Raw genomic sequence first — 27,894 nt, forward strand, 5'->3', positions numbered from 1 at the left:
GGGTCGCCGCGGGCTAAAAGAAGCGACGGCAAAGGCGCCGTCGCCAAATAATCGACGTCGCCCACTTGGCTCTGACGACAACACGAAAGCCTTGTAAACACGCACATCGGGACGAAAACCCACGCGCGCGCACCCACGTGCACACGTGCGCACGTACGTGTGGTGAACTTATTTCGCGCCGTACGTAGCCGACCGTGCGAATCGGACGCGCGGAATATTAGTTCGGCTAATCGTGCGTGGAAGAGGAGCGGTGATGCGGTGGTTGGCGCAATGCGATATGCCACCCGGCGACACCCGAGTTCGACTCCGCGGCCCCGTCTGACATCGGTGGCGAGGTGCAACCAGGAACCGGTACTGGGCTTCCCCTAGGTCGACTCGGCCTCAAAATGAAGTGCTTTGACGAATGCCCACGGCTGACATCGGTGGCGCAGGTCGTAAAAATCTTAACCGGTCCTCGGCCCACCACCCACCGCCCCCACCCCCCACCCTTTTTACCACCCTCACCAGCTCGCACAGACTGGCGTGGTGAAGTGTGGTGAAGGATGGTGAGGTGTGGTGAAGCAACCGTACTCCAGCATGCACCTCACCGCATGACCGTAAACAAAACCAACAAAAAGCGACTGCGTCAAACTTGCGTCAACCCTTAAATAACCGACCATCGCGTACGAGTATTTAATAATAAGAATCGAACGTTTGTTATCGACGATGACGATGATGACGACAATAATAACAATCATAACGACAATCACGACCACTCCTACAGCGCCGTGCCGGTGCTGCGGGGGGGCAGCCGGGCTACTGTGATTGGCCGTCACGTCACCGCGGCGGCGAGGCCCGGCCGTGATTGGACGAGACCCGTCACGTGGGGCTTGTTGGCATCTCGTGACGTCACCATCGCGTGCCAAAATGGGACGACGTCGTCGGCGACAATACAAATGGCGGGAACCCGTCGCGCGGCGAGAGGGTACGGATGGCGGGTTGGTTTTCGGGAAGGGCGTGCGTGTGCGCGCGTGCGTACACCACACTCGTAGTCGATTTGGGTAGAGTGGCTCGGTAGTTCAGTCTCGACGCTGTGTCGTATCTCGAGAGCATAACTCACTGGTGTAGATCTGTGTGTGTGTGTGTGTTCGGGTAGGAACCAGCCACCACTGCGGTGTGAACGGAACCAATTACCAACGTGGTGTGGCCGGTAGAAAGCTCAATCACCCATGTGATGTGGATGAAATCCGACCATCACCGTTGTGTGCACGGTACCAATCACCCACGCGGTGTGGCCGGGTCCAATAATCTGTGGCGTGGCGGACACGAACTATGACCGTGGTGTGGCTGGTACCCGTTTAACCACGCGGTGTGGCTGGGCCAACCATCTGTGGCGTGGCTGGGACCAACGACCACCACCACGGTGTGTCCGAAGCCAACCACCCACAACGGTTCGGCCGGCACCAAACCACCACCAGCACCGCGGGTGCGGCGGTGTGGCCGGCTCAGATGGGCGAGAGGGTGCGCCGCTGGTGTGCGGTGAGCTGCGGGTGCCACACGTCGACGATGAAGATGAGGCGGGCGCGGTCGGCGTCCTGCCACACCTCGTGCTCAAACGAGTCGTCGAAGATCAGCACCTTGCCCTCCTGCCACTCGCTACGCGGGGTAACGGCAACACGTGGGGTAACAACACGCAGGTTAACACGGGTAACGATGCGTGGGTGTGTGTACGTGTACGCGTGTGTACGTGTGCGTGTACGCGTGTGTACGTGTGCGTGTGTACGTGTGCGTGTGTACGCGTGTGTGTGTACGCGTGTGTACGCGTGCGCGTGTGTGCGTGTGCGTGTGTGCGTGTGTACGCGTGTGTGCGTGTACACGTGTGTGCGTGTACGTGTGTGTGCGTGTGTGCGTGTACGCGTGTGTACGTGTGCGTGTACGCGCGTGTACGCGTGTGTGCGCGTGTGTGTACGCGTGTGAGTGTACGTGTGTGTGCGTACGCATGTGCGTGTACGCGTGTGTACGTGTACGTGTGCGTGTACGCGTGTGCGCGTGCGTGCGTGCGGTCACCGCGTGTCGTTGGCGCAGCGGATGCGGCACCCTGGCGTGGGGATCACGAGGCCCAGGTGGAGCCGCAGGCGGCAGTTCGTGGGCCCCGTGTGCGGCCACACGTGTGTGCCCGGGTGCATGACGGAGAACTTCACCTGCGCGACACGCGACGCATGACGCGTGACACGTAACACACGACACGGGACACGCAACGTGCGAAGCATGATACGACGCGCGACACGCGACACGCGACACGCGACACGCGTGGCAGCAGCGGAGGGGCGAGGCGGAGGCGGCTCCTCACCTGGCCGCGTGTGCAGCCCGTGGACTCTGGGAAGCGCTCCATGATGGCGCACGTGGTGGGCGCCCTCCCGCAGCCGCTCTCGCTCTTCCGGCCTGCGCGCACGCACAAAGACAAAGATCCCCCGTATAGCCTTCACACACTGTAGGGGCAAGTGCTGTTAGCGAGCACCTATGAAGGCCAGAACGGTACACGAGGGGATGGGTGGCCAGCACCACGCCCGACCGCCTTTGTCTCCCCAGTGGCGATGTTTACACACCGCACCAGGTACTAATTTCAGGCTTAAGTTGACCGAGCGGAGGCCCAGGACCGGTTCAAATAATCGTCACCGGTGTTGGCCGTGAGCGGGAATCGAACTCGGGTCGCCAGGTTCATAGCGCAGTGTGCTAACCGCTACACTACCGCACACATACGCACACACGTGCACGCACACACACACGCAGGCGGGCGGGTGAACGGGCGAGCGGGTGAATGTGTGAGCGGGTGAACTGGTGAGTGGGTGAGCGGGTGAGCTGGTGAGTGTGTGAGCGGGTGAACTGGTGAGTGGGTGAGCGGGTGAACTGGTGAGTGGGTGAACTGGTGAGTGGGTGAGTGGGTGAACTGGTGAGTGGGTGAGCGGGTGAACTGGTGAGTGGGTGGACTGGTGAGTGGGTGAGCGGGTGAACTGGTGAGTGGGTGAGTGGGTGAACTGGTGAGTGGGTGAGCGGTTGAACTGGTGAATGTGTGAGCGGGTGAACTGGTGAATGTGTGAGCAGGTGAACTGGTGAATGTGTGAGCGGGTGAACTGGTAAGTGGGTGAGCGGGTGAACTGGTGAGTGGGTGAGCAGGTGAACTGGCGAGTGGGTGAGCTGGTGAGTGGGTGAGCTGGCGAGTGGGTGAGCGGGTGAACTGGTGAGTGGGTGAGCTGCTGAGTGGGTGAGCGGGTGAACTGGTGAGTGGGTGAGCTGGTGAGTGGGTGAGCGGATGAACTGGTGAGTGGGTGAGCGGGTGAACTGGTGAGTGGGTGAGCGGGTGAACTGGCGAGTGGGTGAGCGGGTGAACTGGTGAGTGGGTGAGCTGGTGAGTGGGTGAGCGTGCGTGCGGGCTCACTCACCTTGCTGCCACAGCGTGAACTGGGCCCAGTCGCCCTTCTCGCGCAGATTCTCCTCCTCGGGGAGGAAGAAGCCGCTCTGGACGTCCATCGCAGCCAGCGCCTCGTCCCGGATGCTCCGCCAGCCACGCTCCAGCGCCTGGGATGGGGGGTGGGGGGGCACCGGGTGGGAGTAGGGGCCAAGGGTTGGGGGGGGGGTCACGCACTGCCCCCCGCAATGTCTACACACCCCCGGCTCCCCATTCGAGGGAGACATGAAAACGATGACTCCAGTCGCCTCACCCCCGTGTACGATCGAGGGAAAGAGGTGGGAACCGGGTGAATAACAATGGTCAACAAAAAAAAAAACACATTTTTTTTCTGGCCTGGACTTTTGCAGCTGTTCTAGAATTATTTCTGGGTGCTGATTCCAAATGTGATCTCAGATTTGCTCTATCACATCAAATTTTTAAACTATCGGCATACCCCATTTTCATTGATTTTACCCGAAATTAACTCTGTCACTTATGATTGCAAGTTGTTGCGAGTCAGTGACTGCTTTAGTGTTCAAATATGGTGCTGTATTTTTAGGATAGTGTGTTTATAATATAATTTTATGTAGATATCCACATTTATTTAATAGTTTTCTTCTGCAATTTTTATTGAAAATGCAATATTTGACATCTCAAAAACCTGATGTGATGGACAAAAACTAATGCCAGATTTGGAATCACCTTAAAACCGTTGGAATACCTTATGCCAGAAAAAGTGTGTTGACCAGTGTATAATTAGACGTGTGCACACTACAGGGTGGCATGGGGGTGGCACTGGGCTGCCTTCAATCCACGGGCGGATCCGATCGCCGTACACGGACCGCGGCGGGCCACGTGCTGCCATCCCCTGGCGATCACCCGGCGTGGCGGTGACCGTGCCGGGAGCGGTGGGGAGGTTGGGAAATCGCAGCCCGCGTGGATGTACGCGGCACGAGCCCTGCCAGCGGTGCAGCGCTGTGTCCCGAGCGGTGACCCACGACCATCGACTGCTCTGTGACCTTCTACGATAACCCCGAGAGATGGAGGCAGACGGAGTGCCAACAGAAAACTCCAGAGAGACGTGACAGAAAGCCAGAGAGATGGAGAACAACAGATGGAGTGAGAATCAGAGACGCACAAAGATAGAGACACAGAGACATGGAGAAACAGAAATACGCAGAGAGAATTACAGGGAGCAAGAGAGAGAAATGATGCTTAACCTGTTTCTGAAGCAGCAACACCGTGTGCTCTTTAATTAGCGTAAAAAAGTATTTATTTAATATTTCTGTCCTTTTAAGGTTAAGTTTTTCATTCTCCTCTGCTGGCCCCATGACCTGGAGCTCTCTGTAGATCACACAGAGCCCCACAGACTCACACAGAGCCCCACAGACTCACACAGAGCCCCATAGACTCACACAGAGCCCCATAGACTCACACAGAGCCCCACAGACTCACACAGAGCCCCATAGACTCACACAGAGCCCCACAGACTCACACAGAGCCCCACATACTCACACAGAGCCCCATAGACTCACACAGAGCCCCATAGACTCACACAGAGCCCCATAGACTCACACAGAGACCCATAGACTCACACAGAGACCCATAGACTCACACAGAGCCCGATAGACTCACAGAGAGCCCGATAGACTCACACAGAGCCCCATAGACTCACACAGAGCCCCATAGACTCACACAGAGCCCCATAGACTCACACAGAGACCCATAGACTCACACAGAGCCCCACAGACTCACACAGAGCCCCATAGACTCACACAGAGCCCCATAGACTCACACAGAGCCCCATAGACTCACAGAGCCCCATAGACTCACACAGAGACCCATAGACTCACACAGAGCCCGATAGACTCACAGAGAGCCCGATAGACTCACACAGAGCACCATAGACTCACACAGAGCCCCATAGACTCACACAGAGCCCCATAGACTCACACAAAGACCCATAGAATCACACAGAGCCCCATAGACTCACACAGAGCCTCATAGACTCACACAAAGTGAGTGCGTGAGTGATCAATCAAGTGATCGAGCGAGTGAGCGAGTGAGTGAGCGAGTGAGCGAATGTTTGAGCGAGCGAGGGTGTGAGTGAGTGTGCGAGTGAGTGTGCGAGTGAGCGAGTGAGCGAATGTTTGGGCGAGCGAGCGATGGAGCGAGTGAGTGTGCGAGTGAGCGAGTGAGTGAAGGAGCGGGTGAGCGAGTGTGTGAGCGATTGAGCGAGCAAGTGAGTGAGCGAATGTTTGGGCGAGCGAGCGAGGGGGCGAGCGGTGCGGTGCGGCCACCTTGACGAGCTCCGTGTAGCCCGTCTCGTGCGGGGTCCACCACGGCTGGGCCTTGAGGCCGCGCACGTTGTAGAGCGAGCGCTGGAACACGGAGGAGAAGTGGCCCTGCTCGTGGCCCTGCGCGTACCAGCGGTACGCCTGGGGGGGGGGGGGGGAGCGGGGGGGAGGAAGGATAAAGGAGGGTGAAGGAGGATAGAGTACAGATGATGAGGAGGGGAAGGAGAGGAAGGAGAAGGAGGGAGGGAGGGAGGGAGGATGCAAGGAGGGGAGGGAGCCGTGCGAGGTGCTTCGGACGATGGTGCCGCACTGCTCGGGAAGCGGCCGGCTCAGCGAGGCTCCGCTCACTCAGCACCCCCAACCGGCACGGTGCACTTGCCCCAACGGCGTGTTAAGGTCAGACGGGGTGGGGGATCTTTGTCTTTGTGTTTGTGGGTGCACCCTCCCCCCCCCACCCTCCCCCACCTCGTCGCGCTCCCCCATGCGCTGCAGAGCGTCTCCCAGGTGGAAGTAGAAGCGGCCGTCGTTCGTTCCTGGGGCCTCGGACTCCAGACCTGCCTGGAAACCGCAGCACCACACAACCACACAACCAGTCATACAACACAACCGCAGCACCACACCACCACACAACCACAGTCATACAGCTGCAGCACCACACCACCACACAACCAGTCATACAACACAACCGCAGCACCACACCACCACACAACCACAGTCATACAGCCGCAGCACCACACCACCACACAACCAGTCATACAACACAACCGCAGCACCACACCACCACACAACCAGTCATACAACAGCAGCACCACACCACCACACAACCACACAACCACAGTCATACAACCACACAACCACAGTCATACAACCGCAACACCACACAACCACACCACCACACAACCACACAACCACAGTCATACAACCGCAGCACCACACAACCACACAACCACAGTCATACAACCACACAACCACAGTCATACAACCACACAACCACAGTCATACAACCACACAACCACAGTCATACAACCGCAACACCACACAACCACACCACCACACAACCACACAACCACAGTCATACAACCGCAACACCACACCACCACACAACCACACAACCACAGTCATACAACCGCAGTGCCACACAACCACACAACCACAGTCATACAACCACACAACCACAGTCATACAACCACACAACCACAGTCATACAACCGCAACACCACACAACCACACCACCACACAACCACAGTCATACAACCGCAACACCACACAACCACACAACCACAGTCATACAACCGCAGCGCCACACAACCACACCACCACACAACCACAGTCATACAACCGCAGCGCCACACAACCACACAACCACAGTCATACAACCACAGTCATACAACCGCAACACCACACAACCACACCACCACACAACCACAGTCATACAACCACACAACCACAGTCATACAACACAACCGCAACACCACACAACCACAGCCATTCAGCTGCAACACCACACAACCACACAACCACAGTCATACAGCTGCAGCCCCACACAACCACACAACCACAGTCATACAACCGCAACACCACACAACCACACAACCACAGTCATACAGCCGCAACACCACACAACCACACAACCACAGTCATACAACCGCAACACCACACAACCACACAACCACAGTCATACAGCCGCAGCACCACACAACCACACAACCACACAACCACAGTCATACAACCGCAGCACCACACCACCACACAACCACAGTAATACAACTACACATTCGTATAACTACATAATCGCACATCCATACAAGTGCACAATCAATTAATCAGTTAATCGAGCAATCGGTGTTCGTGTGTGCATGTGTGTGTGTACGTGTGTGCATGCGTGTGTGTGCATGTGTGTGTGTGTGTGTGCGCGAGTGTGTGTGCGTGTGTGCGTGTGCGCGAGTGTGTGTGCGTGTGTGTGCGAGTGTGCGCGTGTGCGCGAGTGTGTGTGCATGTGTGTGTACACGAGTGTGTGTGTGCGAGTGTGTGTGTGTGTGCGAGTGTGCGAGTGTGTGTGCGAGACTCACCCGCAAGAAGGGGATGCTCTCAGCGATCTTGTTCTCCGCCTTCAGGATGAACCCAAAGTGCACCTTCGCAAATCCATCGTCCGGCGATCTGGCCAGAACCTACAAAGACAAAGATCCCCCGCATAGTCTTAACAGACTGCCGGCATGGCACACGAAGAGAGTGGCCAGGACCACGCCCGACCGCCTTTGTCTCCCCAGTGACGATGTTTATAACCACCGCACCAGGCGCTCATTTTTAGGCTGAGTCGACTTAGGGGAGGCCCATGACCGGTTCGGATAATCGTCACCAGTGTTGGCCGCGAGCGGAAATCGAACTCGGGCCGCCGGGTTCGTAGCGCAGTGCGCGACTGTACATACGCCCGTGCGTACGTGACACACGCACGCACACACGGTGCAAGTGCGTCACGCACGGAAGAGGACAGAGGAGGTGGAGGAGGAGGCGGGGGAGTGGTGTGGAGGGTTGTGGCGGCCGTGACCTGCTGACCTCCTCGTAGACGACCTTTGCCCCCTTGTTGTCGCCCTGCAGGAGCAGGGCAACCCCCAGCTCGTTCTGCAGCGCCACGTCGGCCGGGTACCGCTGCACCAGCTTCCTCAGCGCCGCCACGGCCGCGCGCATGCGACCTGCAGGGGAACGGTGGTGGGGGGGGATTACAAAGACAAAGGTCACCCGGAATGTCAGGGCAAGTGCTTCCTATTCACGCGGTTGGCTACGTAGGGTGAGAGCTAAGTTCAACATACGCAAGCACGTGCATGGCAAGCAGCGCCTATGAAGGCCGGCACGACGCACGAGGGGGTGGGTGGCCAGGACCGCGCCTGGCCACCTTTGTCTCCCCAACGCCGACGTTTACATGCCACGTCAGGTACTCATTTGAGGCTGAGTCGACCTAGCGGAGGCCCAGCCTCTGGCCCAGTTGAAATGTTCGTCGCCGGTGTTGGCTGCGAGTGAGAATCGAAGCTCCTTTCCCGTGGGTGTCGAGGACGAGCCGTGATCCACTGGAGCACTGCACTTCTAAATCTCAATTCATAACTGCTTTGTGTTCAGTTTGTTGTCCTTCCCCCGCACCTCCGATGAGCACGGTTGGCTACGTAGGGTGCAAAAGAAGTTCAACATTCATACATACATAAGAGAAGGTGATACAGAAAAAGGTGTGGACTAATCTCCATCTGTTCCATCTGTACGGGGACAGACCGTTGCTCCCCCCCACCCACCCGCCTCGCTCCGCTGATGATCACAAAGACAACCTGCCGTTTCCATTCCGAAATAAAACTTATTTTAGCTGCAATGCAGAACAGAAACATGACTCATCGGCAGTGGAGCCATGCGACTTCATGGCAAGTGAGCGATCACAATTCCACCATGCAAATCGGACGAACTAAGCAAACATCAATCATTGTCACGGGGTGGGGGGCGGGCGGGGGGCTGACATTTGGCAAAACGAATGCCTACCGGACGAGAGCCCAAACCTTGAAAGAGCAGAGGCGAAATAACACCGAGGGCATGTGGGGGTGTGGTTGGCTCGCAACAAAATGTAATAAACTAAGTAAGAATTTCACTGCTGCTGGTAGTGCCGGTTACTTAAAATAATAAATATATAATAGGGGTTTTGCCCTTTTTGCTGGCAACAAAACAGAAAACCTTTTTACAAGGATTCATGTCTGCATTAACCACAATACTTGCAGTCAAAATGCCAAAAATGTATCACACACTATGATAATATAGTGGCATTGTCCTTGAAACTGATTGGTCCACACCAAGGGACGGCTTTCTTTTGAGCCTCGACCCAATTGGTGCTCGACCAGAGACAATGCACTATCAAAGTAACGAGGGTGTGGGGTGAGCATCTACATCATTAGACCTCCAGACAAAAGGGGAAAACCCTATTATTATATTTTGATACTGGCAAAGGAGGTCGAATGATGCCGTTTACTTGTCGAGGGGGAAAAAGAGTCTCAAGACTCGTTGTCAAGAGGGCGCTGCTTTGCACCGCAGTGACCGACCGCGGGCAACAGAAATCATCGCGGGCATTTTTCAACGCGCCGGGCCCAACATTTGGGCTATGGGGGCAATCGTTTTGTTATTTTATCCTGTTTAAACGGTTGTTGCGCGAATGGCAAACCACGCAAGTACGAGTCGTTCTATCTGCGATGCGATGACGTCTTGGCGTGTCATTGGCCCATATTTCTGGACTGGGTCCAAAAAGACAAATGGGGGGGGGGGGCAGGTTGAGGAAGACTCTTTGGGGGCTGCCGAATATGTGTGGGGACTCAATGCCAGCTGAGAGCGTAAATAAGCAATCAAGCGTACACAGAGGTGATCAAAATATTTTCATAAAAAATATTTTGACTTTTTCACTCTGATCACATTTGCAATTTCCCCACGGCAGACCGGCCCCCACGGCTACTCGGAGTGGACTGGCCCACCGGGAACTTGCCCCATGGACTGCTGCCCCTATGGGTCAGTCCAGGTCCCGCTACACTGGGATGTCTGGCCAATTTTAGCGTCTCGTTTGCTAACTCTCCCTGCCCCCCCCTCTCTCTTTCTCTCCCTCTGTCTCTCCCCCTTTCGTCTCTCCCCCGCTTTAAGCGAGAGTTCAATTTGTACGTCGAGCAGCGTAGGGCCTCCCGCTGCAGTAATCAGAGAATGTATTTTATTCCGGAGGAATCTGATGAGCTATGAAGCTCTTTTTCACAGATGTCCGGTAATCTTCTCCAGCAGAATTTGTTTACGCAGCTAAGGCGCTCGACTGGTTTTGACTTCTCCGAGACTCATCAGCAGGGTGAGGCGACGCCATCGTCGCAACGGAGGGAGCTCCATCTTCATCAGCATAATCATCGTCTATCCACTGCTGGATGAAGGCCTCTCTCCCCCAAGCCATCGCACCCCCTCCCCCCGCGAGATCCCGATTCCATCGCTCCATCTCCGTGGAGAACAACCCTCCCTGGGCTTTCTACTCCGACGACGCTTAGTCCGTCCATCCCCCCCACCTGGCTTGCCCCCTCCCCCTCTTTAGCCCCCACTCCCCCCATTGCCCAACCCCCACCACCGCCCCCCTCCACCCCACGTCCGAAAAACAGAGGCGGCAGGAGCTGAATTGCACGACTCGTCAAAATAACAAAAGAGAGACGCTCCGAGAGTAAATGTTCGCAAAAAAAAAAATAAAGTCCCCGACGACAATAACAAGTTGAGCAATCGGTCCGTGGCGGTGACGACGTCGGTGACCGACCGCCCTGTCCACTTGAAAATGTCAGCGTGCCCCTCGAGAAAGATCGGGCGTGGGGTGAGCGCACGCCCCTGGGTACAATACTGCAGCAGCAGCAGCCGCAGCCGGGCCCAGCAATTATGTACCAGCGGGCGGTGGGTACGAAACTCCCTCCACTCATTGGGCGTCGAGGAGGAGAAGGAGGATAAGGAGCGGTATTCCCTGGCTCGCCAGGTGAAGGCGCTACAGCAAAGTAAGAAAGTTTGTTAACGAGCACTCGTATGAGTCCAGTCCATCACGAATACGTGCTGGTCGCACACTGAAGTTGGCTCTCCGGAACAACAACACCGTGTTGAGTCCGTTGCAGAACTCACTCCGACTCGGGGACGCGTCCCGAGCACGAGCTGCGCTGGTCGTACCGCGCGAGGTTTACACGGCGGGGGGCGCAGCAGGTCGCCGTGGATCTGAGTTGGACTAGTCTCCAGCTTCTCAGTTCTTTCGGTAAAGTCACGTAGAATGGAAATAATAAAATAATAAAATAAAACATAATAAAATCATTCTCACGACGTTTTGGCCACAACGCAAGCAGCCGTCCTCAGGTGAAGACCAGGTCTGTCGGGGAAACAGCGTCATTCATTCAGACGCTGTCTCATTCATTCAGACGCTGTCTCCCCGACAAACCTGGTCTTCACCTGAGGACGGCTGCTTGCGTTGTGGCCGAAACGTCGTGAGAATTATTTTATTATGTTTTATTTTATTATTTTATTATTTCCATTCTACGTGACTTTACCGAAAGAACCAAGAAGATGAATCCCTGCAGTCACGAAAGCTCTAAATCGAAATTTAGTCTCCAGCTGTTCCATCTGTACCGGGATAGAGCGTTGCCCTCCCCCGCTAAGCTCACGCGCCGTGGGTTTTCTCGGGGCGCTCCGGGTTTTCCGCTCCCGTGCGCATGACCGCTCGCTCCATCGGCTGAAAGCATCTTCGTGTTACCAAAGTAAACAAGTCCCATGCGGGACCCTCCTCAAGAGGACGCCTTGAGACTCGCTCGGCGCGTTGCCGCTGTCACGCCACCCTGGCGGAATCCGCTTACGATTCGCGTTCTCTCAAGCGACTAGGTGACATTTCGCACGGCGGCTGTTGGGCAACATTACTTTGTGCTCGTGCGTGTGTGTACATACGTGTGTGTGTACATACTTGTGTGTGTGTGTACATACTTGTGTGTGTGTGTCAATGTGTCGACTCGGCCTCAAGTGACTACCTGGTGCGGTGTGTAAACATCACCACTGGGGAGACAAAGGCGGCCAGGCGTGGGGTTTATCCACCCCCTCGTGTACCGTTCCAGCCTTCATAAGTGCTCACTAACAGCACTTGCCCCAACAGTCTGTAAGGCTATATGGGGGATTGTGTCTTTGTTTTGTGCGTGGGGAGCTGCAGTGCAGCGGTCGGCGTGCTGCGCTACGAACCACGCAGCCCGAGTTCGATTCCTGCTCACGGCCACCATCAATGACCATTATCTGCACCGGTCCTGGGCCTCGCCTAGGTCGACTGGGCCTCAAATTAGTACGCTGCACCTCGGTGCCTCCTGCAAACATCGTCATCAGCACCGGAGAGACAAAGACGGCCGGGCGTGGCGCTCACTGCGCCACCTCGCCCCTCATTAGGTACGCCGTGCCGGCCTTCACAAGCGCTCGCTCACAGCGCTTGCCCCAACAGCCTGCGTGGGCTACACTGCGGGTGCGGTGCCGTGGGGGTGGTGGGGGTGGGGGGGGAGACCTTTGCCTTCGTGCCGCGCCCAAATCAGGCGATTCCTGAGTGGCAATTCAGTTGACATCACTCGAGAAACAGCGGCCACGTGGCGCAAAGGGCACAGACGAGGGCCGCGGGAAAGTGGACAAATTGGGCTGCGGTGGCCACAGACGTTGTGGGTGCTGGCGGTGGCAATGGGAGTGGCACCGTCCACCAGAACGAGCGTCGCCCCTCCCCTTCGCCCACTACACAGGACGGCACGTGGGTTCGATCCCAGACCCTGGCGATGCCTGTTTGTGTATTTGGGGTCTGCGTGTCTCTCTCTCACTCTCTCTCCCCGTGGTCGCGTGGTTTTTCTCTCCACGTTTAGAATCAACGTCACGTGTCGAGGGCTTATTTTCCACACGATCATGATAAGCCACTTCTCGTTGGGCTATCATTTGTGGCCAGGTAACTTCCAAAAAATCAGCTATATAGCCCAGTGGACCTCATCTGGTAAAATAAAATAAAAAATGTTTAGTTAAATAGTTTGGTATATTTGGAGTCCGCGTGTTCTCTTTCTCTCCCCTTGGCGGTCGCAGCGTGGATTTTTCTCTGGGTTCCTCCACCGGTTTTGCCCCCAACCCCCCCTCCTACACATTTAGAGACAACGCGCATTTAGATGATCTGGCTGCTACTAATAATGCCCACATGTGATGACGATGACGATACAAGGCCCCTCGATGATGACCTACCATCACGTATGCCTCTGAAAAAGAGCTCTTAGCTCAGTGGGCTTTTCTTGGTAAAAAAAAGAAAATCACAATAAAGGTTTTTGGGCCAGATCGCGTAAATGTGTCCATAGCCCATCTCCGCCCGACACAGCCAAGTAGTTTGTCACGTGAACAAAGCGGGCCAAGTAGCTACTGATTAAGCGCGGACCGCTTGTGGGTTGGAGAGTAAACACCCAGACAAGTTGAGTTCACGACGATTATTGCGGCGTTTACCACGACCAGTGTCGCCGGAGTTGTGGAGGTGGGTTACCGACACATCTGCATCTACATCGATCTGACCTTTACATGAACAACAGCGGTGGCCCAAGCCCACGCGTTCACTTTGTGTTTACATTTTTTTGAGAGCGACGCAGCCGCCCAGCACGCCGTCGCAGAGCCCCGCGGGTTCCGATGCAGCGGCCGCCCCGGTAAACTAATCCGCTCGCCCCCCACTCGCCCCCCACTCACCCAGGAACTGCAGCCGGTTCGCCTGCCGTTTCAGCGCCAGCTGCACCAGTTCCGCCGGGGCATCGGGGAGGTCGGCCACCTCCGCGTACGTCGCGATGGCGCGCGCCAGCTGCTCGTTGCTGCGCTGCTTCTCGGCCAGGTCGTCCTCCGCCTGTCCCACGCGGTGGGGAGGGGGGGGGGGTGACGGTGGGGGGATGGCGGCGAACATGACGGTATAAGATTCAGCCTTGCCACCAGAGGTCGCAACCGGGTACCCGATACCCGTAACCTATCCGATACCTGGCTACCCGTACCCGGCCGGGTACCGGTACGGGTACCCGTTTGCGACCCTGGTGCGGCCGGGTACGGGTAAGGAATCAAAACCCGTTTGCGACCTCTGCTTGCCACCCCGCGCAGAGCTCCTGGTACCAGCCGGTCCCCGCCATGCACGGCTGGCACCAATCCAAATACTAATACCCCCGCCACTCAGGAACGGTGACGTCTACTGGCGCCCAGCCTGGTGGAACACGGCCAATCTGCCACCCGGCCACAGTGCACCCCCCGCGGGCCTTGCGATGAAGACCACCGCCATGGAGCCTGTCTCTCGGCCTGGTGGCGAGGGTGAGGAGGTGACCGTCAGGGTGGCCTCACCTGGGCCTTCCCGTAGCGAGCGCGCGGACTGCTGGGGAAGGTCTGCACGAGCTCTGTGAAGGCCTGGAGTGCCTCCTGCATGGAGCCCTGGGGAAGGCGGGGGGGGTGGGCCGGGCCAGAGGGGTTGGGTGCACAGTGAGAGGAGAGTTAGACTTGCTTAGTATTTCTTCCGACGCGTCCCATCGGCCCCCACGGCCTTCCTTCTGGGAGCGCGCAATGTCAGCAGGAGCGGGCTCAGCACGAGCAAACTCTGGGACCGGTTGTCGACATTCAGTGCCTCGTCAGCGGAGCGGGTCACCTTTTTCCGGAGCTTCTCCGCGGCGTCCAGCTCCTCCTTGATCGCGCGGTCGAACTTGTTGAGGAGTTTCGGCTTTTTAGGCTTCGTTGGGGCTGGGGAGATGCACGGAAACAAAAAGTAAAAACGAACGCATCAATCGCGTCAGCGTTTACTCCTTGCTCCGAGCAAACAAATGCGAGTGCCAACACGTTTCCCGAACGGGTCAAACAAGTCCTGGTCACTTTTCCCTAAACGGTAAGTAATGGCAGCTAAAGGTGCAGCCCTGCAATTGCTCAAGCTCTGCGGTTCTCTATATATGAAGGTGTTATCATCCAATTAATGAGTGTTTAGACACGGGAGTAAATCTGTGGGTCTCTGCGTGACTCTGCGGGTCTCTGTGTGAGTCTGTGGGTCTCTGTGTGAGTCTATGGGTCTCTGTGTGAGTCTGTGGGTCTCTGTGTGAGTCTGTGGGTCTCTGTGTGAGTCTGTGGGTCTCTGTGTGAGTCTGTGGGTCTCTGTGTGAGTCTGTGGGTCTCTGTGTGAGTCTCTGTGGGTCTCTGTGCGAGTCTATGGGTCTCTTTGTGAGTCTGTGGGTCTCTGTGTGACTCTGTGGGTCTCTGTGTGTCTCTGTGGGTCTCTGTGGATCTCTGCGTGACTCTGCGGGTCTGTACGTGACGCTGTGGGTCTCTACGTGACGCTGTGGATCTCTGCGTGACTCTGCGGGTCTCTACGTGACGCTGTGGGTCTCTACGTGACGCTGTGGGTCTCTGCGTGACTCTGCGGGTCTCTACGTGACGCTGTGGGTCTCTGCGTGACGCTGTGGGTCTCTGCGTGACTCTGTGGGTCTCTGTGGGTCTCTACGTGACGCTGTGGGTCTCTGCGTGACTCTGTGGGTCTCTGCGTGACGCTGTGGGTCTCTGCGTGACTCTGTGGGTCTCTGCGTGACTCTGTGGGTCTCTGTGGGTCTGTACGTGACGCATCAGCAGAGTCGTTGTTCCAAGGCGGCCTGGGCAAACACGCGGAGCGACTAGTGACGTCACGGCAAGTGGTGGCGGAGACGGGGGGGGGGGAGAGAGAGAGCCAGGATAATCGCCCCTTGCGCTGGGCGATGTCGTTGCTGCTGCTGCTGCTGCGTCTCTCTCTCTCTCTCTGTGGTCAAGGGAGGAATTCACGTTCATCCGTTGCCAGGGGGCAGAACCGCGTGGAAGCATCATCGGAATTTGTCGTTAATAAAAAGGTGGCCCCTTTCATCAAAGGACACGTGGCTCGGACGGATAGGGTGATGAAAGAGAGATGGGTGGGGTGGAGACAGGGGAGGAGAGAGACAGGGGAGGAGAGAGAAAGGGGAGGAGAGAGATAGGGGGTGTAAGAGAGAGACCCATAGACTCACATAGAGACCCTTAAACTCGTATAGAGATGCACACTCAGAGACATATTGACTCACATGGAGACCCTTAAACTCGTATAGAGATGCACAGACTCACAGAGACCCACAGACTCAAACAGAGACCCATAGACTCACATAGAGACCCTTAAACTCGCATAGCGATGTACACATGGAGGCCCACAGACTTACACAGAGACGTATTGACTCACATAGAGACCCAAATACTTACATAGAGACCCACAGACTCACATAGAGACCCAAAGACTCACATAGAGACCCAAAGACTCACATAGAGACCCAAAGACTCACAGAGACCTATGACTGACCACCTCTATAAAATAAAAGCGTCCACCGTTTCTGTCGAAGCGTCCTGAAATGCGGTTACACTTGGACATCGCCAAATAAATAAATCCAACCTCCCTGGTACAACGCTTCCCTGTACTTACCCAGCAAAGAACTCGCCGAGTCCCAATAGGCCCCTTGCTCAGGAGGCCCCCTGCTACACTGGCGATGTTTTTTTTGGGCCATGAGAGTTTGATTTCGCGCGGCAGGAGACCGGAGAAAAACCGAGCAACGCGCACCACCAGGGGGAGACACTCGCCAGGAGCAGACACCCAAAGCAGCACAAACACACGCGCGCGCACACTCTGGGATGCGTTGCTGTGCTGCCACCTCCTGGCCAGAGAGGGACAGGAGAGGGAGGAGGGAGGGAGGGAGGGCGGGAAAGGGAGAGAGGGGGAGAGAGGGAGAGGGAGGGAGGGCGGGAGAGGGAGGGCGGGAGAGGGAGGGCGGGAGAGGGAGGGCCGCGAGGGCCAACGGGCGGAGAAGAGAGGACGCAAAGCAGAAGCGAGGAACAAATGAAGAAAAATCATGCTTACGCATGGATTCCGATACAAGGAGACACAGGGAGACACAGGGAGAGTCGTGGGGGTGGCGAGGGTGGGGGTCGGTACTCACCGGGCTGCGCTTTGGGGGCCGAGTCCTGGGGGGTCGACGTGGCGGGCGGCTCGTGCGGTGGCTGGGGGTCGCCGGGGTCCAAGGTCACGGGGGGGGCTGGGGGGCCCGCTTTGCGGGGTGAGGGGTCCACATTCTCACCACCCCCATGGAGCCCTGGGGGTCGGAGACAAAGACAAAGATCCCCCGTGAGGCCTTAACAGACTGTTGCGGCAAGTGCTGTGAGCGAGCGTCTATGAAGGCCGGCACGGCACATGAAGGGGTGGGTGGCCAGCACCGCGCCCGGCTGCCTTTGTCTCCCCAGTGGCGATGATCTTTTACTCACCGCACCACGCGGGCGCGAATCGAACCACGGTTGCCGGGTTTGTCGCGCGGGGCAAAAACAACCGCAACTGCCGCCATTCGCAGCAGTTGCGGTGATGTCACCAGAGTGCCTGTGCCAGGCTAGGTGCGCCGTGAGGCCACGTGAGGAGTGGAAGGCTTGCTGCTGGCAGGTCACGGAACAAACCCAAATGCCACGGGTCGACCGACTGAGATGACCGAGATGACGACTGGCAGATGCACCACCCGTGCTCAACAATGCGCCACGTCGCTGCGTTTTATCCGCCCGGCCCTCCGCTCGTTGTTGTGAGCACCGCGGTGCAGAGGTCACAAACGGGTTTTGATTCCTTACCCGTACCCGTACCCGGCCGCACCAGGGTCGCAAACGGGTACCCGTACCCTACCCGTACCCGACCGGGTATGGGTAGGGTACGGGTATCGGGTACCTGATTGCGACCTCTGGGATGAAGCCATGTTGCAGGCGCGGGTGGGTTGATTCCAGGAACTTGAATTGTGAGAAGAGACAAGACGTTGGGAAATGAGTGACAAACGGTGACTCACCAGTGACTCACGGTCTACCCGTACCCGTACCCGGCCGCACCAGGGTCGCAAACGGATACCCGTACCCGGCCGGGTACGGGTAGCCGGGTATCGGGTAGGGTACGGGTATCGGGTACCCGGTTGCGACCTCTGCCGCGGTGGCCGCACCCTCACGCCGGGAGTGAAGGAGACGGAGGCTCAGCTTCGACAGCTCGCCGCGCGCGGAACGCGAGCGTCACAGTGGCGGGTCAACGTCCGCGGTTGCGAAATATTCCGTCAATGAACTCGCAGGACAATGGGTTGGAATCTAAAGATATGTTGTTCGGTTTGCACGAGAGAGAGAGAGCGGGCGACTGGTGGAGAGAGGAAGTGAAACAAAAGCAGCGATAGCGATCGCTGGGTCCTTCATCGGCAGTCGAGATGCGGCGAGTCGAATTCCACAGGGCGTCCGTTTTCGCAAAGTGGTTATTCGTTTATTTGACCGCCGCCAGACGGACGGACGGATGATGCCACCCCCACCCCCCCCCCCCCCGAGTTAATCAATCAATCAATCCGGGTTACGCATCGCAGCAACCGCCGCCCCTGAGTAGGAAACACGTGGCAGAGCTCCCTCCTGAAAAGCAGGTACGAAGCTCTTGGATGAGGCCTTCCACTGGTTAAAGAAGCAGCATAAACATATTCATAACCCTCCACCGCCCGACACGTCCAGATAGTAAGGTTTGTCACGTGAACAAAATCAGGCAGTTATAATCACCGGCGAAACGTCGCACTCGAATTGTAAATGTTGTAGCGGGTTTACTCTCCAACACACCGGTGTGCTGAACTCGTAACTAATTGGCATGTTTTGTTTTTCGTGACAAACTTTACTATAAGAGGTTTTTTTGGGGGGTTAGATCACCTAAGTATATAAATGTGTCGTTAAACCCACCACCACCCGACACGGCCAACTAGTAAGGGGTTTGTCACGTGAACAGAACGTGGCCAATTCGTCACTAGTACAGCAACACCGGTGTGTTGGAGAGCCAAGCCACAACGTTCACAATCTGAGTGTCGTGTGGTGGCGAGTTTAACGACGCATTTATATTTCCGTGATCTAACCGAATAAAACCTCTATCATGGAAAATATTGGTCGCGAGAACCTACGTGTTAATCGTGATAAATACGAACACATGAAAACTAGTGTTCGTGCCACGTGTTTTGGTTGTTGATTCACAAGCGCGGTTGGGGAGGGGGAGTGAGAGAGGGCAATGATCTCCACGGCTCAGGGAGATGTGGAGAGGGGGTCAAGAGTCGTTGACCCCGAGGCCACTTGACAAGAGGGCCCTCCCAGAAGTGGCCAGCGTGGCTCAGGCGGGGGTCACAGATGTCGAGATCCTGGGGGTCATGTCCGGGTCCGAGCCACCAGCGCTTGACCCGCGAAGTCACCAACGGCTTAGACACCCGGGAGATTCCCTCAATGTTCAGTTGGAGGATCCTTTCCCCAGGGCCTATCTGGCACATCGTCGTTTGGCCTTGAGCAGGGCGATTGCCATGGCTCGGTGCTGTTGCTCTGGAGACCAGGAGATCGACGGTCGATGTTCGCTCGCCGCGTTGATGGCGTTCGTCGCGAGCTCTCACTCGGCAGAGTGTGGCCGCGTCAAGGCCGCTCTTCCACTCCGGGGCGGAGACGGTGACGCAGGGCGACAAGACGGCGCGGCGCAACCGTGCGGGCGGCCGTGCTGGTCCAGGTGACGTGCCGACCACCCGGCTTCCCCAAGACAATGAACGCACGCGCCCACGGACACACCCACGCCCACGCCCGCATGCAGGCCGACTGTAACGACCGCTGGCCCGTGACGCCGCGCGTCACTGCGTCGGTCCAAGCGGGGTGCGTGGGAAGGGGGTGGAAGGGGGGCTACACTCCCGCATCTGCGATGCTGGTCGTAAAAATATCCGAACGCGGGTGACAAAAAGAGTTTGTTTTGCGTTCGGCTAGTCGGTGGAGCGCGACGCGCGCAAGGGCGTGGGAAGGGGCTGCGTGTGTGCGTGTGAGCGTGTGTGCGTGTGTGCGTGTGTGCGTGTCAGTCAACCAATGGCACCTGGGCCCGTCCCGTGGTCTCCTGCCAGCGGGCGTTCGACACTTCACGTGGCCGTAAAGTGCACATAGCCTGGCACAGGCGCCGTGGTGACATCACCCCACTTAGTGGAAAGCGGTAGCGTAGCAGTTAGAGAGCTGCCGTACGAACCCTGCAACCAGAGTTTGATTCCTGCTCACGGCCTACACCGGTGACAATTTGTTTTAATCGGCCCCGGGCCTCCCCTAGGTCAGATGACCACCTGGCGTGGTTTAAAAAAATCGCCACTAGGGAAACAAAGGCGGCCGGGCGTGGTGATGGCCACCCATCCCCTTGTGTGCCGTGCCGGCCTTCATAGGTGCTACTCGATCAAGGCACCTGCACCAAAATTCTCGAAGCGAAATGGGGGATCTTTGTCCTGTGCGCGCGTGTGCGCGTGTGCGTACGTGGCTGCCACGCCACCATCGTGCCACCACCCGCCCCCCTCGCGATCAGCGGACACCGGTTCCGTCCGCGCTCCGAGGACAAAGGGGTCCGTGGTGCGCTGGAGGGTGGCCGATGGGCGAGGTCCGTCACAGAGAATTGCAGTCAAAGGAGGGGAGGCCGTGTGGAGGTCAGGCCGCCATTCGTTCACTCGGCTTGTTCCATTCTCTCCGGAGAGCCACGCCAGGAGGGTCCTGCTGCTGCTGGATCGAGGCTTTACTCGTCACGGGGCTTTCAGCAGATTTAACGATGTACGGTTGTTTTTATTGTTATTATACCGACGTGGGAGGAAACCGGAGCACCGGGGCAAAACCCCCGCCTTGTGCAAGGGGGCAACACTCGATCCCCCCCCCGCCCCCGCCAGCCCAGCCCCCCACAAGGCCTACCGGAGAGCGTGCCGGAATCCGCCCACCCCAGCACGATAATCGCGACGGCGAGGACGGCAGCGAGCACGGCTGCGACGGTGACGACGGCGGTGAGGGTGAGCCATCGTCGCCCGACCCCCGCCCCCTCCTCGTTGTCAGCTCGCCGCGAGGCCGTGGGGAGCCCCGACGAGGTGGAGGAGGTGCCCGGCTGGCTCCCATCTAGTGGGGACGCGGAGAGAACGAGAGACGGCGTTAAAGTCCCGCGGGAAAAATAGGCGCGTGTAAGTGAAGTATGATGGGTTAAATCTCGCTCACTCGCTTATACACCCACCCACACACCCACACACCCACACACCCACACACCCACTCACTCACCCACCCACACACCCACCCACACACCCACACACCCACACACCCACACACCCACTCACTCACCCACCCACACACCCACCCACACACCCACACACCCACACACCCACACACCCACACACCCACCCACACACCCACACACCCACTCACTCACCCACACACCCACCCACTCGCTCACTCACTCGCTTATCCACCCACCCACACACCCACCCACACACCCACACACCCACACACCCACTCACTCACCCACACACCCACCCACTCGCTTATCCACCCACCCACACACCCACCCACACACCCACACACCCACACACCCACTCACTCACCCACACACCCACTCGCTCACTCACTCGCTTATCCACCCACCCACACACCCACTCACCCACCCACCCACTCGCTCACTCACTCGCTTATCCACCCAACTAACACACCCATACACCCACACACCCACTCGCTCAATCGCTTACCCACCCACTCGCTCACTCACTCGCTTACCTACCCAACTAACACACCCACTCGCTCACTCACTCGCTTACCTACCCAACTAACACACCCACTCGCTCACTCACTCGCTTACCTACCCAACTAACACACCCACTCTCTCACTCACTCGCTTACCCACCCACGCACTCGCTCACTGACTTATCCACCCACCTACCCATACACCCACTCGCTCACTCACTTACCCACGCATACACACATCAACTGGCTCACTCACTCACCCACCCACCCACCCCCACTCGTCCACTCATTCACTTACCCACTCGCTCACTCACTTACCCACCCACCCATACACCCACTCGTCACTCACTCCCTTACACACCCACCCACACCCACTCACTCACCTACTCACGCACACTCCCAATCACCCACCGACTCAATCACCCACTCACCGACCCAGACAGGTACAGAAAAAGCGTTTACAGAGCGCACACACGCGCACGGATCGTCTTCCTGGCTCTTATTAATATTCGAGTGCGGCAGAGGACGTGTGAGCGGTGGCGTGGTGAACACGGGCAGAGAGAGCGAGGGAGCGGGAGTCACACGCGTACTTTGCTTCCGTTGGAGCTGCTTCGGGGTGCCTGAAGGGAGACACCGAGGGGAGAGGGCGAGAGAGAACGTTGCAATGAGCGCACGCGACAAAACAAGCAATCGCAGTCACGAAACAATGGCGATGTTGCGACGTTGGTGGTGGTGGCTGGTGGTAGCCGGTGGTGGGTGGTGGTGGTGGGTGGTGATGGTTGGTGTGTGGTGTTGGGTATTGGTGGGTGGGTGGTGGTAGTGGGTGGTGCTGGGGCGTGGTAGTTGGTGGTTATCGGTAGTGCTGTGTGGTGGTAGTGGTAGTGGTGGTAGTGGGTGGTGGTAGTGGTGGGTGGTGGTTAGTGGTGTGTGGGTGGTGGTGGTAGTGGTAGTGGTGGTAGTGTTGTGTGGGTAGTGGTGGTAGTGGTAGTGGTGGGTGGTGGTTAGTGGTGTGTGGGTGGTGGTAGTGGTGTGTGGATAGTGGTGGTAGTGGGTGTTGGTAGTGGTGGGTGGGTGGTGGTAGTGGTGGGTGGGTGGTAGTGGTGGGTGGGTGGTGGTAGTGGGTGATGGTAGTGGTGGGTGGGTGGTGGTAGTGGGTGATGGTAGTGGCAGTGGTGGGTGGGTGGTGGTAGTGGTAGTGGTGGTAGTGGTGGTAGTGGTAGTGTAGTAGTGGTGGTGGTAGTGTAGTAGTGGTGGTGGTGGTAGTGGTGGTGTTTGGGGGGGGGAGCGCTAGTGTAGTAGCGGTTAGCGCTACGAACCCGGCAGTGACCCGGGTTCGATTCCCGCTCAACGGTCAACACCAAGTGACGATTATTGGAACCCATCCTGCGCCTCCCCTAGGTCGACTCAGCCTCAATGGAGTACCTGGTGCGATGTGTAAAAACATTTGCAACGAGGGAGACAAAGGCGGCCGTGCGTGGTCGCTGGCCACCCACCCCCTCGTGTGCCGTGCCGGCCTTCATAGGTGCTCGCTAACAGCACTTGCCCCAACAGTCTGTGAAAGCTACCCGGGGGATCTTTGTCTGTGTTGGTGGATGGTGGTGGTGGTGGGTCTAAGCAGGTTTTGCCACTGCCTCGGCACCTAAATACCGCAACCGCCACCACCACCACGATTCTCAGAACGCGCCGCAACAAAGCCCCCCCGCCACCCCGAGGCATCGAAAACGAACGTAAACATCATGCGGCTATCAAGAACAACAATCACGAATGTGTCACCAAGGTGGTGGAGCGGTGGGCGCGATGGTTAGCACGCTCGACTTGCAACTCCCAGTCAGCGGGACGCACACCAACGCCGAGTGCGTGCCTGTGGCCTTATTTGGAAAAATATTGACACTGTAATAGGTGACGTTTCGGGCAATGGCCCTTCTTCGGAGCACTTGCATAGAGAGGACGGAGAGGTGGGGCTGTATAGCTGCGAATCCCTGCGGGTTTCGATAGCCGTGTATCAGTTCCGTGTTGTTCCGACATCATCTGCGCGGTGATCCACCAACCCTAGCTGCTGCTGCCTCCACACCGCGCTGGGTCACGGGGCCAGCCGCGTGCGTAGCCACTGCAGAGCTCCCTCCCCAGCGGAGGCGCTTCCGCCAGCAGTGACGTGATCAAGATGCTGCGGGGCTGCGCCTTTACGCAGTCTCGTTTAAGCAAAAAACAAATTCTTTGCTCTCAATATTAAAAAGTTACATTTCAGCCGTTTTTCACCGCTGGCTTACACACCACTCCCCCCACACACTGTTGTCCGTCATGGCGCCTGTTTGACCATACTTCACCACGCCGGTCATTCATTCGTTCATTGTCGGTCGGCGAAGGAATGTGGACAGGTCCAGATATGACTGGCCACTGACAGTAGACGTCGTGTGGGCGGATTGAACTCAGGTCGCCAGGTTCACGGCATAGCGTGCTTAGTTCACCACCGCCACCACCACCACACCCTGGGTTATGTAAAAGTGTTTTTTGTTATTTATTTTCTATTTTTAGATATTTCTGTCGATCGGGGATTGTGGTGAAAAAGATCGAGATTCGAGTTTGTTTGGTTTAAGCTGCAACTGATAATCTCAAGAGACCAGGGTGGAGAGTTTCAATTGGAAGAGTGAGTGGGTGAGAGCGTGAATAAGTGGGCGAGATGGTGGATGAGTGAATTAGTAAGATGGTGAGTGAATGAGTCAGATGGTGGGTGGGTGAGTGAATGAGTGATACCGTGGGCGAGTGACTGATTGAGTGGGTGAATGAGGGGGGTGAGTGAGATAGTGGTTGAGTGACTGAATAAGTGGATGAATGAATGAGTCAGATGGTGGGTCGGTGAATGAGGGGGATGAGTGTGATCGTGGTTGAGTGACTGAATACGTGCGTGAGTGAATTAGTCAAATGGTGGGTGATTGAAGGATTGAGTGGGTGAATTAATCATTGAGTAAGTGAATGAGTGGGTGAGTGAGACTGCAGGGGGTAAATTGAGTGAGTTTAAGTTTCCTATGTAATTTGTCGAACAATGTGACAACTTCAAATACCAGGATAGTCTAATTTGCAAGAGCGAGTGAATGAATGAGTGGAACGAGTGAAATGGTGGGTGAGTGAATGATTGAGTGGGTGATTTAGTGTGCGAATTGGTGGGTGGGTGAGATAGTGGGTGAGTGAGTTAAGTGGGTTGGTGAGGCAAGTGGGTGGGTGAGTGAATTCGTGTGTTTAGGTGAGTTAATTCGTGGGTGAATGAGTGGGTGAGCGAATGAGTGAGGTGGTGGGGAGTTATTTATTGAGTGACTAAATGAGTGGGTGAGTGAGATAGTGGGTGAGTGACTGTATGAGTGGGTGAGTGAGATAGTGTGTGAGTGACTGAATGAGTGTGTGAGTGAGATAGTGTGTGAGTGACTGAATGAGTGAGTGAGATAGTGTGTGAGTGACTGAATGAGTGGGTGAGTGAGATAGTGTGTGAGTGACTGAATGAGTGAGTGAGATAGTGGGTGAGTGACTGAATGAGTGGGTGAGTGAGCTAGTGGGTGAGTGACTGAATGAGTGAGTGAGATAGTGGGTGAGTGACTGAATGAGTGGGTGAGTGAGCTAGTGGGTGAGTGACTGAATGAGTGGGTGAGTGAGCTAGTGTGTGAGTGACTGAATGAGTGGGTGAGTGAGATAGTGTGTGAGTGACTGAATGAGTGAGTGAGATAGTGGGTGAGTGACTGAATGAGTGGGTGAGTGAGCTAGTGGGTGAGTGACTGAATGAGTGGGTGAGTGAGATAGTGAGTGAGTGACTGAATGAGTGGGTGAGTGAGATAGTGTGTGAGTGACTGAATGAGTGGGTGAGTGAGAGAGTGAGTGAGTGACTGAATGAGTGGGTGAGTGAGATAGTGAGTGGGTGAGTGAGATAGTGTTAATAAGTTACTTCAATAAGGTTTCCGCTTCGTTGCGATCGAAACGTCGTGTTATATTATTTTTTTATTTGACTACCCACGTGACTTTATCGAAATAACAAAAGAGTACATTCACGAAAGCTTCAAATCAAGATTAACAAGTCGCTACTTCAGCCCACCGGTGTGTTGGAGAGTAAATCCACGACACTGGATTCACGTTGGCAATGGTTTAACACATCACACCTCCTTTGAGGCCCAGTCGACAGCTCAGATAATCGTCACTTGGTGTTGGCCGTGGGCGGGAATCGAACTCAGGTCGCCGGGTTCGTAGCGCAGCGCGCTAACCACTACACCACCGCTCCCCGCAGCGGCACATGGCAGGTACTCCTGAAGGCAGTTGTCACGTGTTTACAGTGGCACGCTGTGACACTCGCCTGGGAATGCTCCTCCATCTGGCCCGAGACAAACTCACACACCGAGACCCATAGACTCACACAGAGACCCATAGATTCACACACCAAGACCCATAGACTCACAGAGAGACCCATAGAATCACAGAGATCCATAGACTCACAGAGACCCATAGACTCACACACCAAGACCCACAGACTCACACAGAGACCCAGAGACTCACACAGATACCCACAGACTCACACAGAGACCCACAGACTCACACATAGACCCACAGACTCACACATAGACCCACAGACTCACACAGAGACCCATAGACTCACACAGACCACCCACAGACTCACACAGAGACCCACAGACTCACACAGAGACCCACAGACTCACACAGAGACCCACAGACTCACACAGAGACCCACAGACTCACGCAGAGACCTACACTCACACAGAGACCCACAGACTCACACAGAGACCCACAGAATCGCACAGATACCCACAGACTCACACAGATACCCACACTCACACAGAGACCCACAGACTCACACAGCGACCCACAGACTCACACAGAGACCCACAGAATCGCACAGATACCCACAGACTCGCACAGAGACCCACAGACTCGCACAGAGACCCGCAGACTCACACAGAGACCCGCAGACTCACACAGAGACCCACAGACTCACACAGAGACCCACAGACTCACACAGAGACCCACAGACTCACACAGAGACCCACAGACTCACACAGCGACCCACAGACTCACACAGAGACCCACAGACTCACACAGAGACCCACAGACTCACACAGAGACCCACAGACTCACACAGAGACCCACAGACTCACACAGAGACCCACAGACTCACACAGCGACCCACAGACTCACACAGAGACCCACAGACTCACACAGCGACCCACAGACTCACACAGAGACCCACAGACTCACACAGAGACCCACAGACTCACACAGAGACCCAGACTCGTGCCAGTACCCGCTACCCTGGGTCCCAGAAGCGGTACTAGCGATTGACTACTGAGTGTGAGTGAGTGACTGAGTGACTGAGTGACTGAGTAAGCGAGTGACTGAGTGAGCGAGATGTGAGTGAGGAGTGAGTGACTGAGTGAGCGTGTGACTGAGTGAGTGACTGACTACTGAGTGTGAGGAGTGAGAGAGTGACTGAGATTGCGAGTTAGTGAGTGAGAGCGAGTGACCGAGTGTGAGGATTGAGTGACCGAGTGACTTAGTGACCGAGTGAGTGACTTAGTGAGTGACTGAGTGAGTGACTGAATGAGTGACTGAGTGAGTGACCGAGTGAGTGACTGAATGAGTGACTGAGTGAGTGACCGAGTGAGTGGCCGAATGAGTGACTGAGTGAATGAGTGACTGAGTGACTGACTGAGTGAGTGAGCGACTGAGTGACTGACTGAGTGACTGAGTGAGTGACCGAGTGAGTGACTGAGTGAGATACCTGACTGAGTCACTGCGCCTCCTCCTCCGTGACTAAGTTTGCTCTTCTTTCGCCTCCTGTCCGCGTTCATCTCCGCTCCTCTCCGCTCCCTCGCCGTGTGTGTGTGTGCTGTGTGTGTGTATGTGCTGTGTGTGTGCTGTGTGTGCGTGTGTGCGTGCGTGTGTGCTGTGTGTGTGTGCGTGTGTGTGTGCTGTGTGTGTGCTGTGTGTATGCTGTGTGTGCGTGTGTGCTGTGTGTGCGTGTGTGCTGTGTGTGCGTGTGTGCTGTGTGTGCGTGTGTGCTGTGTGTGCGTGTGTGCTGTGTGTGCGTGTGTGCTGTGT

At 56.4% G+C, this 27,894-nt stretch overlaps 1 protein-coding gene across 1 annotated transcript; it reads right to left on the reverse strand.

The window, feature by feature from the left end:
- Positions 1–476: 476 nt before the first annotated feature.
- On the reverse strand, positions 477–27,722 carry LOC144722413 (aspartyl/asparaginyl beta-hydroxylase-like). Its single transcript, XM_078600659.1, has 15 exons — positions 27,575–27,722; positions 22,395–22,424; positions 20,995–21,192; positions 17,214–17,366; positions 14,891–14,982; positions 14,593–14,679; positions 13,963–14,113; positions 8,278–8,414; positions 7,794–7,892; positions 6,190–6,282; positions 5,728–5,865; positions 3,420–3,555; positions 2,330–2,421; positions 2,047–2,180; positions 477–1,635 (listed from the first exon to the last, which is right to left on the reverse strand). Exons 1-15 carry the CDS (start codon positions 27,642–27,644, stop codon positions 1,485–1,487), a joined length of 1,761 nt encoding a protein of 586 aa, XP_078456785.1. The 5' UTR covers positions 27,645–27,722; the 3' UTR covers positions 477–1,484.
- Between the last annotated feature and the right edge of the window lie 172 nt (positions 27,723–27,894).

This window comes from Lampetra planeri, chromosome 14 (assembly GCF_965212315.1).
Source record: "Lampetra planeri chromosome 14, kcLamPlan1.2.h2, whole genome shotgun sequence".
Classification (NCBI taxonomy): Eukaryota; Metazoa; Chordata; class Hyperoartia; order Petromyzontiformes; family Petromyzontidae; genus Lampetra; species Lampetra planeri.